The sequence below is a fragment of the Hyperoodon ampullatus genome (assembly GCF_949752795.1).
Source record: "Hyperoodon ampullatus genome assembly, chromosome: 10".
Classification (NCBI taxonomy): domain Eukaryota; kingdom Metazoa; phylum Chordata; class Mammalia; order Artiodactyla; family Ziphiidae; genus Hyperoodon; species Hyperoodon ampullatus.
In genome coordinates this window covers 6,108,250-6,124,476 of record NC_136923.1, presented here as the reverse complement: position 1 = coordinate 6,124,476, position 16,227 = coordinate 6,108,250, and the positions used below count along the sequence as shown (strand labels likewise).

The following is a 16,227-nucleotide window of genomic DNA, read 5'->3' as shown; positions in this document are numbered from 1 at the left end:
ACCATTTTTTCATTCAACAAATATTTACTGAGTATATGCCAATGTCTAGATTTTCTAGTTTTATCTATAAAATCTATGCAAAAAAGAAGAAAATGCTATTATTTAGTGGCTCCAATAAAGTGAAGGATTTTTTAACCTAAATATTTCATATTTATCATTGAGATGGTCTTAAATTCACAGGATTCAACCTCTACTTAGCTTTGGTTAGATAAATGACAAAAAATGTGAATATTTCTGTAAAATATGCTAGAAATGACATTTATAGACTCATATTTTGGGGCCAAGTATTGAGATTAGTCACTAGGATCTTGTATTTCAAGGCTTTACCTATGAAACTTCCAGGAATTTTAGAGATGCCAAAATGGCTGAGTAATATGAGGAATTAGAAAACAGTATTTGCCACTGCTTTCTCTTGAGGAAAAGAATGCACTGGAGTTTTTGTTTGAAAGCATGTGTTTAAAGACAAAATATTAGGTGACATGTTCAAATAAATTGCAAAATTCTAATTATCCTTACTCTTCAATTCTCATTAAAACACAAACGTGAAAGCATTCAGTTAAATTATGAGTCAAATTGCATTTTCAAAGCAGACATGGAAAAGACCACATGTTCTATGATTCCATTTACAGGAAGTGTCTAGAATAGGCAAATCCACGGAGTCAGAAAGTAGATTAGTGGCTGCCTGCCAGGAGGGGAAGCTAGGTACTGCTACTGGGAATGGGGTGTCTTTTTGGAGTGATGAGAATGTTGTAAAAGATTGTGGTGATGGTTGCACAACTCTGTAAATAGACTAAAAACCACCGAATTTTATGGTATGTAAATTATATCTCAACAAGGCTGATGTTTTAAAAAAGCAGATAGGGGCATACGATAGTGGATGCTGTGTTGCACCGACCAGATCCTGGCTTTGGCGCAAGGTCCTCATTCTGCCAGCTGCTGGGAAAGCTGGCTGACTTCCTGTCTCAGAGTCCCTCCCAGAACTGTCCTCAGGCAAAGGGAGCTGCCTGTATCCAAAGACTGGAAAATGCAGGAGTACAAAGGCCTGGTCTCTTTGCCCCAAGTGGGGACAGCCAGGAAGGGCCATCGAGCTCCACAGTGCCATCACAGGATCAGATGGAGTCTTTGTTTCTAATCTCCCCAATCCTGATCCTACACAACTGGTACCAAGGGTGGTCCTAGAAAGCACATTCTCAGACAGCATTTTGGAGCTATCGTAGTGTAGAAGGCCAAGTGGAAGCCTCTGAAGCTGCCGTTCTCACCCCCTGGCCAAAAGAGTAATGAAAAAACAAAACCACATCACAGGAGGAATGGCAGAGATTAATGCCACCTATAGACCTGAAGGATGCAGGGGTGTGATGTTTAATTTTGTATGTCAACTTGGCTAGGCTACAGGGCCCAGCTGCTTGGTTAAACTTTAGTCCAGATGTTACTGTAAAGGTATCTTTTTAAGTCAGTAGACTTTGAGTAGCAGATGACCCCCGTTAATATGGATGGGCCTCATCCAGTCAGTTGAAGGCCTTATGAAAAAAGACTAAAGTTTCCTGAGGAAGAAGGAAGTCTGCCTCCAGATTGCCCTCGGGCTCAAGAGTACAACATCCTCTTCACTGGGTCTCCGGCCTGCTGGCTTGCCCTGCAAATTTCAAACTTGCCAACCCTCACAATTCTGTGAGTTAATTCCCTAAAATAAATCTTTCTCTATATATCCTATTGGTCCTGTTTCTCTGGAGAACCCTGACTAATACTAGAGCTGATGGTCCCATCATACCTCCACTGAGTCTGGCCTTCACAAAATCCAAATGGATTCTGGGAGATTGTAGCAGACCACCACAAACTCAACCAAGTAGAAGCCCCGCTGTATCGGCTGTACCAGAGGTGGTAAGTCTGCCGAAGCGTATCAACAGAACCTCAGGTACCTGGACGGGGCCACGGACCTGGCGAATGCATTCTCTGCCATCCATAGAGGAAGGAGGATCAGAAGCAGCTCACGTTCATACGGGACAGACAAGAGTGCACCTTAACGATTTGCCTCAGGGCCATGTTAACTCCCCCATCCTCTGTCATAAGACATTCAAAGAAAACCAGACTATTTGGCTATTCTGTATAATCTCATTGGTCCACTACATCAATGACATGTTGCTGCTGTCACCTGGTGAGCACTAAAGGGCAAGTACACTGGAGGCCTCAGTAGATATATGCACCCCAGAGGGTAAAAGATAAACCTCATGAAGTTTGAGGAGCACACCACATCAGGGAGGTTTTTAGGGGTCAAGTGATCTGGAGCACTCTGGGACATCCTCTCCAAAGTAAAGATCAACTTGCGGCATCTTGCACCTCTCACCACTAAGAAAGAAGCACACTGCCTGAGAGGCCTCTTCAGGTTCTAGAGGCAGCATATTCCACACTTGGGAATAATGCTCAGAGCCATTTACCCAGTGATATAAAAGGAGGCCAGGTCTGTGAGGGGCCAGAGCAAAAACGAGCTCTGCACTAGATACAGGCAGCAGGGTAAGCAGCCCTCCACCGTGTGGGCCATACCTCCCTGTAAACTACGGTACTAAAGGTATCCTCAGTGTACAGAGAAGCCCTGGGAAGCTACAGTGGGCTCCCAGTAGGAGATCACAATGTAGACTGCTAGGGTTCTGGAGCAAGGCCACGCCATCTGTAGTGAAGAACCACACGCCATTTGAAATCAGCTCCTAGATGCTACACCCTGGCAGAGATGGAGCTTCTAACCATGGGACATCAAATGACCATGTATCAAGAACTGCCCATTATGAACTGGGATCTGCCAGATTCACCAAGTCATAAGGTCACGAAGCTCAAGAGCAATCCACTGTAGGATGTAAGAGATACACCAGCATTGGACATGAGCAGGGCCAGAGGGCACAAGTCAGCTGCACAAACAGGAAACCCAGTCCCCCATAATTTCCACTGTTGCACCAGCACATAATGTTCTACTTCTCCACTGGCTCATGCACATGGCTACAGGGAGGCTTCTGGAGGAGGATAAAGGATGAGCTTGCTTCATGGATGATTTGGCTTGTAGTATGTACGGGGTGAAAATGATGCATTATAGCCGCACCCAGGGATAGCCCTGGAAGACACTGATGAGGAGCTATTGTCCCAATGAGTATGCTGCAGGTGGCACACCTGGTTACCCACTTTACATGGAAAAAGTGGCCCAAGATAAAAATATATAAAGACTCAAAGAGTGGACAATGGTTCTTTGGTTGGTTAGGGACCTAAAAGGAAAAAGATGAGAAGGTGGAAGACAGGATTTGGGGGAAGAGGCACGTGGATGGACCTATGGGAGGGGACACAAAATATGAAGATCTCTGTATTGTACGTTAATGCTTCCTTCAGAGAGCATCCAACACAGAAGAAGCAACAACAACCAAAAGAACAATTTAGCCAGTTGATTCAATAGGCTCTTTCATCCCAGTGATGGCATAACAGCTTGTAGCAGGAGTAGTGGGCGGTAGGGATAGAGGCTCTGCCCAGATCCAATATCAGGGGCTTCTACTCACCAAGGCTGACTGAGCCACTGCTGCGGTTGAAAGTCCATCCTGACAGCAACAGAGGCCAACACTGAGATCCTCATAACATGACCATCTCCTGAGACTAACCAGCCACTTGGTGATAAGTTGACTACACTGGATCCCTTCCACCTGGGAATGGGCAGCAACTCCTCTTGCCTGGAAGTCATTCATATTCTGAGCATGGGCTTGCCTTTCCTGCCCACAGGACTCAGCCAATACCACTGTACAGGGCTCACAGGGCACAGGTGCAGGACGGGCACAGGATCACGGCTCCACTGTTCCTACCACACAGTGCGCCAAAGCTGCCAGCCTGGGAGAGCAGTAGTTCTCAAAAAGGGGACATTTTTGGCCCCCACAACAAAGAATTATTCAGCCTAAAATGTCAACCGTGTCACTGTTGAAAAACCCAATGAAAGAGCTTTGAAGAAGAGCTGAGCAACAGCTTACAGATGATAGCCTGTGACAGTGAGGCACAGTATATGCCCTAAATTAATGGCTGTTATAGAGTACTATGTCCCCAACTGCTAGACTAAATGAGTCTGGGAACCACAGGGTAAAAGGAGAAACAGACTTGCTTACTGTCATTCCCAGGAACCACCTGGGAAATCTGTGCTTCCCATCTCCACAACTTTAGGACTGTGGGTCTAGAGATCCTAGTTTCCAAAGAAGAAATGCTTCTCCCAGAGGACACAGTAAGCATCCTATTAAACTTAAAGCTATGAGAGGGCAGACAGCAGAAGCAACAAGAACTACAATCCTGCAGCCTGTAGAACAAAAACCACATTCACAGAAAGATAGACAAGATGAAAAGGCAGAGGGCTATGTACCAAATGAAGGAACAAGATAAAACCCCAGGAAAACAACTAAATGAAGTGGAGATACGCAACCTTCCAGAAAAAGAATTCAGAATAACGATAGTGAAGATGATCCAGGACCTCAGAAAAAGAATGAAGGCACAGATCAAGAAGATGCAATAAATGTTTAACAAAGACCTAGAAGAATTAAAGAACAAACAAGCAGAAATGAACAATACAATAACTGAAATGAAAAATACACGAGAAGGAATCAATAGTAGAATAACTGAGGCAGAAGAATGGATAAGTGACCTGGAAGATAGAATGGTGGAATTCACTGCCGCAGAACAGAATAAAGAAAAAAGAATGAAAAGAACTGAAGACAGCCTAAGAGACCTCTGGGACAACATTAAACGCAACAACATTTGCATTATAGGGGTCTCAGAAGGAGAAGAGAGAGAGAGAAAACACCTGAGAAAATATTTTAAGAGATAATAGTCGAAAACTTCCCTAATACAGGAAAGGAAATAGCCACACAAGTCCAGGAAGCACAGAGAGTCCCAGGCAGGACAAACCCAAGGAGAAACACGCCAAGGCACATAGTAATCAAACTGACAAAAATTAAAGACAAAGAAAAATTATTGAAAGCAATAAGGGAAAAATGACAAATAACATACAACGGAACTCTAAGGTTAACAGCTGATTTCTCAGTAGAAAGTCTATAAGCCAGAGGGAGTGGCATGATATATCTAAAGTGATGAAAGGGAAGAACAAGAACCTACAACCAAGATTACTCTACCCAACGAGGATCTCATTCAGATTTGATGGAGAAATCAAAAGGTTTACAGACAAGCAAAAGCTAAGAGAATTCAGCACCACCAAACCAGCTCTACAACAAATGCTAAAGGAACTTCTCTAAGTGGAAACAGAAGAGAAGAAAAGGACCTACAAAAACAAACCCCCCAAAATTAAGAAAATGGTAATAGGAACATACATATCGATAATTACCTGAAACATGAATGGATTAAATGGTCCAACCAAAAGACAGAGGCTCGCTGAAGGGATACAAAAACAAGACCCATATATATGCTGTCTACAAGAGACCCGCTAGGGACACATACAGACTGAAAGTGAGGGGATGGAAAAAGATATCCATGCAAATGGAAATCAAAAGAAAGCTGGAGTAGCAATACTCATATCAGATAAAATAGATGTTAAAATAAAGACTGTTACAAGAGACAAGGAAGGACACTACATAATGATCAAGGGATCAATCCAAGAGGAGAATATAACAACTATAAACATTTATGCACCCAACATAACAGCACTTCAACATAAGGCAACTGCTAACAGCTATAAAAGAGGAAATCGACAGTAACACAGGAATAGTGGGGGACTTTAACATCTCACTTACACCAATGGACAGATCATCCAAACAGAAAATTAATAAGGAAACACAAGCTTTAAATGACACAATAGACCAGATGGATTTAATTGATATTTATAGGACACTCCATCCAAAAACAGCAGATTAGGGCTTCCCTGGTGGCGCAGTGGTTGAGAGTCCACCTGCTGATGCAGGGGACACGGGTTCGTGCTCCGGTCTGGGAGGATCCCACATGCCGTGGAGCGGCTGGGCCCGTGAGCTGTGGCCGCTGAGCCTGCGCGTCTGGAGCCTGTGCTCCGCAACGGGAGAGGCCACAACAGTGAGAGGCCCATGTACTGCAAAAAAAAAAAAAAAAAGCAAAAAAAACCCAAAAACAGCAGATTACACTTTCTTCTCAAGTGCACATGGAACATTCTCCAGGACAGATCACATCTTGGGTCACAAATCAAGCCTCAGTGAATTTAAGAAATTTGAAATCATATCAAGCATGTTTTCTGACCACAATGTTATGAGATTAGAAATCAATTACAGGCAAAAAACCGTAAAAACCACACACGCATGGAGGCTAAACAATACATTACTAAATAATCAAGAGGTCAGTGAAGAAATAAAAAAGGAAATCAAAAAAAACCTAGAGACAAATGACAACAAAAACACGACGATCCAAAATCTACAGGATGCAGCAAAAGCAGTTCTAAGAGGGACGTTTAAAGCAATACAAGCCTACCTGAAGAAACAGGAACAATCTCAAATGAACAATCTAACCTTACACCTAAAGGAACTAGAGAAAGAAGAACAAACAAAACCCAAAGTTAGTAGAAGGAAGAAATCATAAAGATCAGAGCAGAAATAAATGAAATAGAAACAAGGAAAACAATAGCAAAGATAAATAAAACTAAAAGCTGGTTCTTTGAGAAGATAAAAAAAATTGATAAACCACTGGCTAGACTCATCAAGAAAAAGAGGGAGAGGACTCAAATCAATAAAATTAGAAACGAAAAAGGAGAAGTTACAATAGACACCGCAGAAATACAAAGCATCCTAAGAGACTACTACAAACAACTCTATGCCAATAAAATGGATAATCTGGAAGAAATGGACAAATTCTTTGAAAGGTATAACCTTCCAAGACTGAACCAGGAAGAAATAGAAAATATGAACAGACCCATCACAAGTAATGAAATTGAAACTGTGATTAAAAATCTTCCAAGAAACAAAAGTCCAGGACCAGATGGCTTCACAGGTGAATTCCATCAAACATTTAGAGAAGAGCTAACACCCATCCTTCTCAAACTCTTCCAAAAAATTGCAGAGGAAGGAACACTCCCAAACTCATTCTACAAGGCCACCATCACCCTGATACCAAAATCAGACAAAGATACTACAAAAAAAGAAAATTACAGACCGATATCACTGATGAATATAGATGCAAAAATCCTCAACAAAATACTAGCAAACAGAATCCAACAACACATTAAAAGGATCATACACCATGATCAAGTGGGATTTATCCCAGGGATGCAAGGATTCTTCAATATACGCAAATCAATCAATGTGATACACCATATTAACAATTTGAAGAATAAAAACCATATGATCATCTCAACAGATGCAGAAAAAGCTTTTGAGAAAATTCAACACCCATTTATGATAAAAACTCTCCAGAAAGTGGGCATAGAGGGAACCTACCTCAACATAATAAAGGCCATATACGACAAACCCACAGCAAACATCATTCTCAATGGTGAAAAACTGAAAGCATTTCCTCTAAGATCAGGAACAATACAAGGATGTCCACTCTTGCCACTATTATTCAACATAGTTTTGGAAGTCTTAGCCACGGCAATCAGAGAAGAAAAATAAATAAAAGGAATACAAATTGGAAAAGAAGTAAAACTGTCACAGTTTGCAGATGACATGATACTATACATAGAGAATCCTAAAGATACCCCTGAAAACTACTAGAGCTAATCAATGAATTTGGTAAAGTTGAAGGATACAAAATTAATGCACAGAAATCTCTTGCATTCCTATACACTAATGATGAAAAATCTGAAAGAGAAATTAAGGAAACACTCCCATTTACCACTGCAACAAAAAGAATAAAATACCTAGGAATAAACCTACCTAGGGAGACAAAAGACCTGTATGCAGAAAACTATAAGACACTGATGAAAGAAATTAAAGATGATACAAACAGATGGAGAGATATACCATGTTCTTGGATTGGAAGAATCAATATTCTTCCAATCTTGGAACATGGAGAATCACTATACTACCCAAAGCAACCTACAGATTCAATGTAATCCCTATCAAATTACCAATGGTATTTTTTACAGAACTAGAACAAAAAAATCTTAAAATTCGTATGGAGACACAGAAGATCCCAAATAGCAAAAGCAGTCTTGAGGGGAAAAAATGGAGCTGGAGGAATCAGACTCCTTGACTTCAGATTATACTACAAAGCTACAGTAATGAAGACAATATGGTACTGGCACTGGCACAAAAACAGAAATATAGATCAAGGGAACAAGATAGAAAGCCACACACCTATGGTCAACTAATCTATGACAAAGGAGGCAATGATATACAATGGAGAAAAGACAGTCTCTTCAATAAGTGGTGCTGTGAAAACTGGACAGCTACATGTAAAAGAATGAAATCAGAACACTCCCTAACACCATACACAAAAAGAAACTCAAAATGGATTCGAGACCTAAATGTAAGACCAGACACTATAAAACTCTTAGAGGAAAACATAGGAAGAACACTGTTTGACATAAATCAGCGCAAGATCTTTTTTGACCCACCTCCTAAAGTAATGGAAATAAAACCAAAAATAAACAAATGGGACCTAATGAAACTTCAAAGCTTTTGCACAGCAAACATAAACAAGACGAAAAGACAACCCTCAGAATGGGAGAAAATATTTGCCAACGAATCAACGGACAAAGGATTAATCTCCAAAATATATAAACAGCTCATGCAGCTCAATTTTAAAAAACAAACAACCCTATAAAAAATGGGTAGAAGACCTAAATAGACATTTCTCCAAAGAAGACATACAGATAGCCAAGAAGCACATGAAAAGCTGCTCAACATCACTAATTATTAGAGAAATGCAAATCAAAACTACAATGAGGTATCACCTCACACCAGTTAGAATGGGCATCATCAGAAAATCTACAAACAATAAATGCTGGAGAGGGTGTGGAGAAAAGGGTACCCTCTTGCACTGTTGGTGGGAATGTAAACTGATACAGCCACTATGGAAAACAGTATGGAGGTTCCTTAAAAAACTAAAAATAGAATTACCATATGAACCAGCAATCCCACTACTGGGCATATACCCAGAGAAAACCATAATTCAAAAAGACACATGCACCTCAATGTTCACTACAGCACTATTTACAATAGCCAGGTCATGGAAGCAACCTAAATGTCCATCAACAGACAAATGGATGAAGAAGATATGGTACATATATACAATGGAATATTACTCAGCCATAAAAAGGAACGAAATTGGGTCATTTGTAGAGACGTGGATGGACCTAGAGACTGTCATACAGAGTGAAGTAAGTCAGAAATAGAAAAACAAATATCGTATATTAATGCATATATATGGAACCTAGAAAAATGGCACAGATGAACCGGTTTGCAGGGCAGAAATAGAGACACAGATGTAGAGAACAAAAGTATGGATACCAAGGGTGGTGGTGGTGGTGTGATGAATTGGGACATTGGGATTGACATATATACAACACTAATATGTATAAAATGGATAACTAATAAAAAAAAAAACTTAAAGCTATAACTGCCGTCCAATCACTTTAGAATCTCAGGCAGACAAGAAGTCCAGAAGACAAAGAAATGAATCATCATACTAGCAGAAATAATTAAACCTGACCATCAGGAGATAGGGCTGCTGGTACACATCTCTTACTACCTCTTGCCCAACTTTGATGGTAAATGGAAAGTGTAGTAGCTACAGTCCGAGATGGGCATGGTGACCGGGGTCTCAGACTCCTCAGGGATGAAGGTCTAGGCCACCTCACCTAGACCAGCCGAAATGCTAGAAAGGGTGAGGGGAATTTGGAATGGGCAGCAGAGGGGGGAAAGGATGGGTATCAGTGGCAGCTTTAAGACGAGATGCATCTCTGGGAACTGAGCTCAGCCCACTCATCTTATTCTTGTGCATTTCCCCACAATAAGAAGCCAGTTAGAACAAAGATCATCCAGGTTTTCAGAGGCCAAACTGAGGGATTTGGAAGTTTATTTTCACAGTTAAAGGAAATTCCCAGCTCTTTTCCCTTGCTCAGTTTCTAAAAGTTGGCAGCTAGGCACATTATCTTTCCGTATCCTCTAACCAGAGAGTAGATGATGTCTCTCTGGAGAAATTCTACAGATACTAAAACTTGGGGTCTTCCAATGAAACAGCCAGGTCCTTGTCCCAAATCCTACAGTGAAGCTCACCAGCTGACAAGCTCTATCCATCACAAAGAACTCCCAGTCTTCATTTTTTAAACTGCCTTGCTCGTTAAAAAACAGGCCACAAAGGATGTGAGAACATTTGAGAAAAGCTTCTAACACAACAGATGAGAGTGAATGCATAGAAAAAAAGGAACTAAGAGAAACAGAGACAATATAGAGAGCAAGAAAAAACTTCAAAAATTATAATAAAGATCATTAAAGAGATGAGGAAAGATAATGCATTCATACAAGAACAGGATGCTATAAAAAAGAACATTCAGAGGAAATTAAAAATTCAACAGAAGTGTTAGAAGATTGATTCAAAAAATTCTTCTGGAAAACAGAACAAAAACCCAAAGAAACAGGAATGAGGGAAAGAAACAATCGAACAAGGAGGTCCAACAACCAACTAACAGGAATTCTAGAAAGAACAAACTAAGAAAATGGATATGAAGAAATGATAAGAGAAAATTTCATTACAGAAATGATAAAAGAAAATTTCCTAGAACTGAAGCTCGTGAATTTCCAAAAGAGGCTCATGAAATGCCAGAGTAATAAATGAAAAACATGGGAATTCCCTGGCATTCCAGCAGTTAGGACTCCATGCTTCCGCTGCAGGGGGCAAGGGTTTGATCCCTGGTTGGGGAACAAAGATCCCATAAGCTGCGTGGTGCAGCCAAAAAAATAATATTAAAAAAATAAATGGGGCCTCCCTGGTGGCGCAGTGGTTGAGAGTCCGCCTGCCGATGCAGGGGATACGGGTTCGTGCCCCGGTCTGGGAGGATCCCATATGCCGCGGAGCGGCTGGGCCCGTGAGCCATGGCTGCTGAGCCTGCGCATCCGGAGCCTGTGCTCCGCAACGGGAGAGGCCACAACAGTGAGAGGCCCGCGTACCACAAAAAAAAAAAAAAAATAAATAAATGAAAAACATATACACAAAGACAAAGGCAAATCATCATGAAATTTAAGAATACTGGAAAAAAGGAAAAGATCCTAAATACTGTCAGAGAGATAAAAAAAGGTCACATCCAAAGGACAGGGAATCTGAATAGTGTTGGACTTTTTTTTTTTTAATTCAAACAGAAAGTCACAAAAATTATAATCATCCTCATCAGTTCACTCAGTCCCATGTAATTAATTTTTTTTCATTCTTGATCGTTTGTTAGCACTTTTATGAATTCATCAGTTTTCCATTAGAGCTCTGAAAACGCTTATTCATTCAGTTCAGCAGTAGTCAGTTACCAGAAGCCTGTACTTGTCAGAGCCTTTTCCATGAATTCCTTGAAGATTAACCCTTTTATAGGAACATTTTTGAAAAAGCATCAGAGTACACCCAGAACTGTCTGTAAATGACAAAAGACTTAAAAATGACCACGGTTAAAGATTTGATGAAAGTTCATAATAATGCAATTGACAAGGAAATTTAGTTTTTTCTGAGATATACATTTTAAACTAATAACCAGAATTATGACTTATAACATTATACCAGAACATATAAGATTTTTAGAAATTTCATGTAAGGTCTGAAACATTTATATTAACTTATTTCCATACAAATAACCCAAAGAAAGTTTATTATTAGTTGTTTGTTTGCTTGTTTTTTTATACTGCAGGTTCTTATTAGTCATCAATTTTATACACATCAGTGTATACATGTCAATCCCAATCTCCCAATTCAGCACACCACCATCCCCACCCCACCGCGGTTTTCCCCCCTTGGTGTCCATACGTTTGTTCTCTACATCTGTGTCTCAACTTCTGCCCTGCAAACCGGTTCATCTGTACCATCTTTCTAGGTTCCACATACATGTGTTAATATATGATATTTGTTTTTCTCTTTCTGACTTATTTCACTCTGTATGACAGTCTCTACTGTTGGACTTTTGAATGCAACACTAGAAGCTAGAATAAATGAAGCTATGACTTAAAACTTCTGAGGGAAAATTACTGCCAGCCTAGAATTTGATATCTAGCTCAAACTATCAATCAGTGTGAGGGTAGAATTTTCAGATGTACATGGTCTCAAAAAATTTACCTCCTTCACAACCTATGTTAGGAAGTACTAAAAGGTATACTTCATCAAAATTAAAGTGTAAACCGTGAAAGAGGGAAAGATCCAGTAAACCAAAAACTTGCAAAGGAGAGGGGAAGAAATTCTCCGGTATTAATGAAAGAAAGTTTCAGAAGAGCTGTGCATCAAGCCTAGAACGCAACCAGCCCCGAAAGGAACAGGGGACACAGGGCTCCAGGAAGAACGTCCCCAAGAAAAGTAAGAAACAGAGAACACACCTGATGTGTTTGTCTACAGTGGAAGATGTTCTACAGATTCGTAGCAGAAATTGAGGGTGAATTAGTTACAGGTACGGAGAAACTAAGCAAGTGAAAAAAATGAGACAGTGATTAACTCCAAGAAAAACAAAGTTGTACAGGAAAGGAAATTTCATAGTATATCTTAGCAATGAAGAAAGTCAGTTGTCATAATGAAGTAAATATTGACTATTACCCTAACCCAAAATTATGTAATAACTATACATGGAGCATAAGCAGTGGAGGAGCTGGGGTGGGGAGGAGGAAGAGAGAGAGAGAGAGAGAGAATGTATGTGTGTTGATTGCGGTGCATAAGAGAGTAAAAAATCCTCATTTTCCATAGAAAGGTGACAAAAATAAAGTACAAATTGGAAAAAATGAAGAATAACAATCAAACCATATTACTTAGAAATATGGAGGTAAACATAAGAAGAATCAGTGAAGGAGACGAAAGCAGTTGCTCTGGGAAGTAGCACAGACAAGTAGGAAGGTGTACAGCAGGGAACTGCTGCTTTTTGTTACAAACCTTGGGGTGCCACTTGGTTTTTAAACAGTATGCATGCATTACTTTGAGACAAGTAAAAATTAAAAACAAAAAAACTCAATCTAAAGCAAACATGGCAAAATCTGTTAACCTGAGTGGTGGGTATTCTGGGCATTCATGTTATTCTCCAACATTACATTTAAAATAATTCCTACTTTTTAAAAGTTTCTTTTTGGTTCTAGAAATGCCATTAATTTGTCATTCAACATAATATTAGTTGCTCCTATTATGTGGAAGAGGAAGAGCATTAAAAAAGTAAAATAGTGTTCCTTATCATAAAGATAAAAAACTATGAATTCTATAGTTTAAAAAATCTTAAATGCAAATTACTTTTCTCAAAGGAAAGGCTCTTTGATCTTTCTTTTCAAAAAATTTAATATTTTGAAGAATGCCTTGAAATAAAGTTTTGTTTGATGTATCAAAAGAAAACTTCCAAGACATGATACCTATAACAAGTGGGGAAAAAACAAGCTTCAGAATAACCTGTATGAACACATTTATGTAAAGTAAAACCAAACAAAAAAGACCAAACTGCTTCATACATGTGTATATGTACAAATACATACAAAAGTACATGCAACAAGCTCTGGAAGAAAACATGCCAAACTGTTAATAAGGCTACCTCTGGGGAGGCAGATGGGCTTGGGGATGGAAAGAAGGTAATTTCAGAGTTTATTTTCACTCATTTTTGATTAATAATTAACATATGTAGTAAGAACTTCAAATGGCAAAAAAGACACACATGGTGAAGACCAGTCCCCACCCACCCCCGCCTCATGTCAGCCCTTGGTCCCCTTCTCCAAAGGCAGCCTCTGATTACTAGTCACTTACTAGTCATTTGTGTACCTTTTAGCCTTATTTCAAATATATGGAAGAACATAAATCCACAGTATTTCCCACGGATAGTTTACCTCCAGGCTGCCTTGCTGGATTTTGTACACCACTTGGGGATTCTCCTGTAGAATGCTGCCGTAGAGCTCACGAAAGTGGGCTATGTTGGGCTTCACAATATTCAACACTTTTGCCTTATCCTCTCCGACCACCATCCGAAAGTCACCTGGTTAAAACAAAGAGAAAAACGAATTTTCCACTGCGAATTCACATTCTGATCTGTGAACTACAGTCCCCCAGGTGACACTGCACTAGTTCAACCTGGCAGGATCTCTCATTCAAAACATTTGCTTTTTCACCTTAAAACTGTGAACACAGTACCCCAGAAATTCAGGCACATGTTTGGGGGGAAAGAGAGGCTCTCAAATCACAAAGCCCTTTAGCAGTTAAAATATAGTTACCTAAGTACAAAAGGTAGTCACCATTGAGAGGTTAATATGTGTTTGTTTTTCCAATGCAGAAGATTCTGTATTTATAAACTTGCATCTTGTGAACAAAACTCTGCCTGTGACCAGTCACAGAGATGGGGGTTGTGTGCCTCACCATAACTGTGTCCTTGGTACTGCTTACTCAGCTTGGCCCTGCTTGCTGTTTGCGTGAGGGCTTTTGAGGTGCTTTATGAATATAAATAGCCTTATTATATTTGATAAGGGCAAGGTTTACATTTAAGATAAACTTTAAAGCAGATATAATTTTAAAAATTGCAAGTGGTGAACTTGCTGATCTTCTAGAGAAGCCAAGAGGCAACTGGGACTCCTGGGGACACAGATGCTGATGGTGGCCATTCTGAGGAGCTCATTCTACCATGAGGACACTGGTGCTGGCATGTGCCATCTTAGAGTCCTCCCTCTAGCCTATTAGCACCAGGCCTGCTCATTACTGGGTCAGAACCAGCCCCAGGCCCTACAGCCAATCACCCTTGGACAAGCCCCAACCACCAGCAGGCCAGTGGCCACCACACAGGCAGGGCCTGGCAGCTAATTGGGCCAGGGACCAGCCCTGCCCATGAGCATGCCCAAAGAAGTCAGCCCCACCACAAAAGAAGGGCCCATGTGGCCCATACAGGGGGCACCCCTATATAGTCCTGGTGACCAGAAGGAAGAGTGCTGCTGGGACCCAAAGGACGTCTCCTACATAAGGCTACTCCTCCAAGATTGGGAAACATCCAGCATCACCCTGATGCCAAACCAAACAAGCAGGCAGCATCACCCTGATACCAAAACCAGACAAACATGCCACAAAAAGAAAGAAAAGAAAAGAAAAGAAAAATACAGGCCAATATCAATGATAAACTTAGATGTAAAAATCGTCAACAAAATATCACCAAATCAAATTTAACAATATACTAAAAGGATCACACACCACGATCAAGTGGGATTTATCCTAGGGATGCAACAATGGTTCAATATCTGCAAATTAATCAATGTGATATACCAGATTAACAAACTGAAAAATAAAAATCATATGATCATCTCAACTGATGCAGAAAAAGTTTCTGACAAAATTCAACATCCATTTATGATCAAAATTCTCAACAAAGTAGCTACAGAGGAAACACACTGAACATAATAAAGGATATATATGATAAACATACAGCCAACATCATACTCAATGGTGAAAAGCTGAAAGCATTTCCTCTAAGATCAGGAATAAGACAAGGATGCCCACAGTCACCACTTTGATTTAACCTGGCATTGGAAGTCCTAGCCACAGCAATCAGACAAGAAAAAGAGGTAAAGGGAATCCAAATTGGAAAGGAAGAAGTAAAACTGTCAGTGTTTGCAGATGACATGATACTACACATAGAAAATCTTAAAGTTGCCACCAAAAAAAACTATTAGAACAAAATGAGTTAAGTTGAAGGATACAAAATTAATATACAGAAATCTGTTGCATTTCTATATACTAACAATGAAATATCAGAAAGATAAATTAAGAAAACAATCCCATTTACACTTCCATCAAAAAGAATAAAATACCTAGGAATAAATCTAACCAAGGAGGTAAAGGACTTGTACTCAGAAAACTATAAGACATTGATGAAATAAACTGAAGACTACACAAACGGAAAGATATACCATGCTCATGGATTGGAAGAGTTAATATTGTTAAAATGACCATACTATCCAAGGCAACCTACAAATTCAGTGCAATCCTTATCAAAGTACCAGTGGCATTTTTCACAGAACTAGAATGAATAATTCTAAAATTTATATGGAAACACAAAAGACCCCAAAAAGCCAAAGCAATCTTGAGAAAGAAGAACAAAGCTGGAGGTATCATCCTCCCTGATTT

The 16,227-nt window shown here is 39.9% G+C and overlaps 1 protein-coding gene across 3 annotated transcripts in view; it reads right to left on the bottom strand.

The window, feature by feature from the left end:
- Positions 1–16,227, bottom strand: part of TAMM41 (TAM41 mitochondrial translocator assembly and maintenance homolog) — a gene marked incomplete at both ends in the record, with an annotated part of 108,840 nt that overhangs the window by 66,402 nt on the left and 26,211 nt on the right. For all 3 annotated transcript variants that reach the window (XM_079712361.1, XM_079712362.1, XM_079712363.1), the window contains one exon: positions 13,953–14,098. In XM_079712361.1, the coding sequence (XP_079568487.1) occupies positions 13,953–14,098 (146 nt within the window). The remainder of the gene's footprint in view (positions 1–13,952; positions 14,099–16,227) is intronic.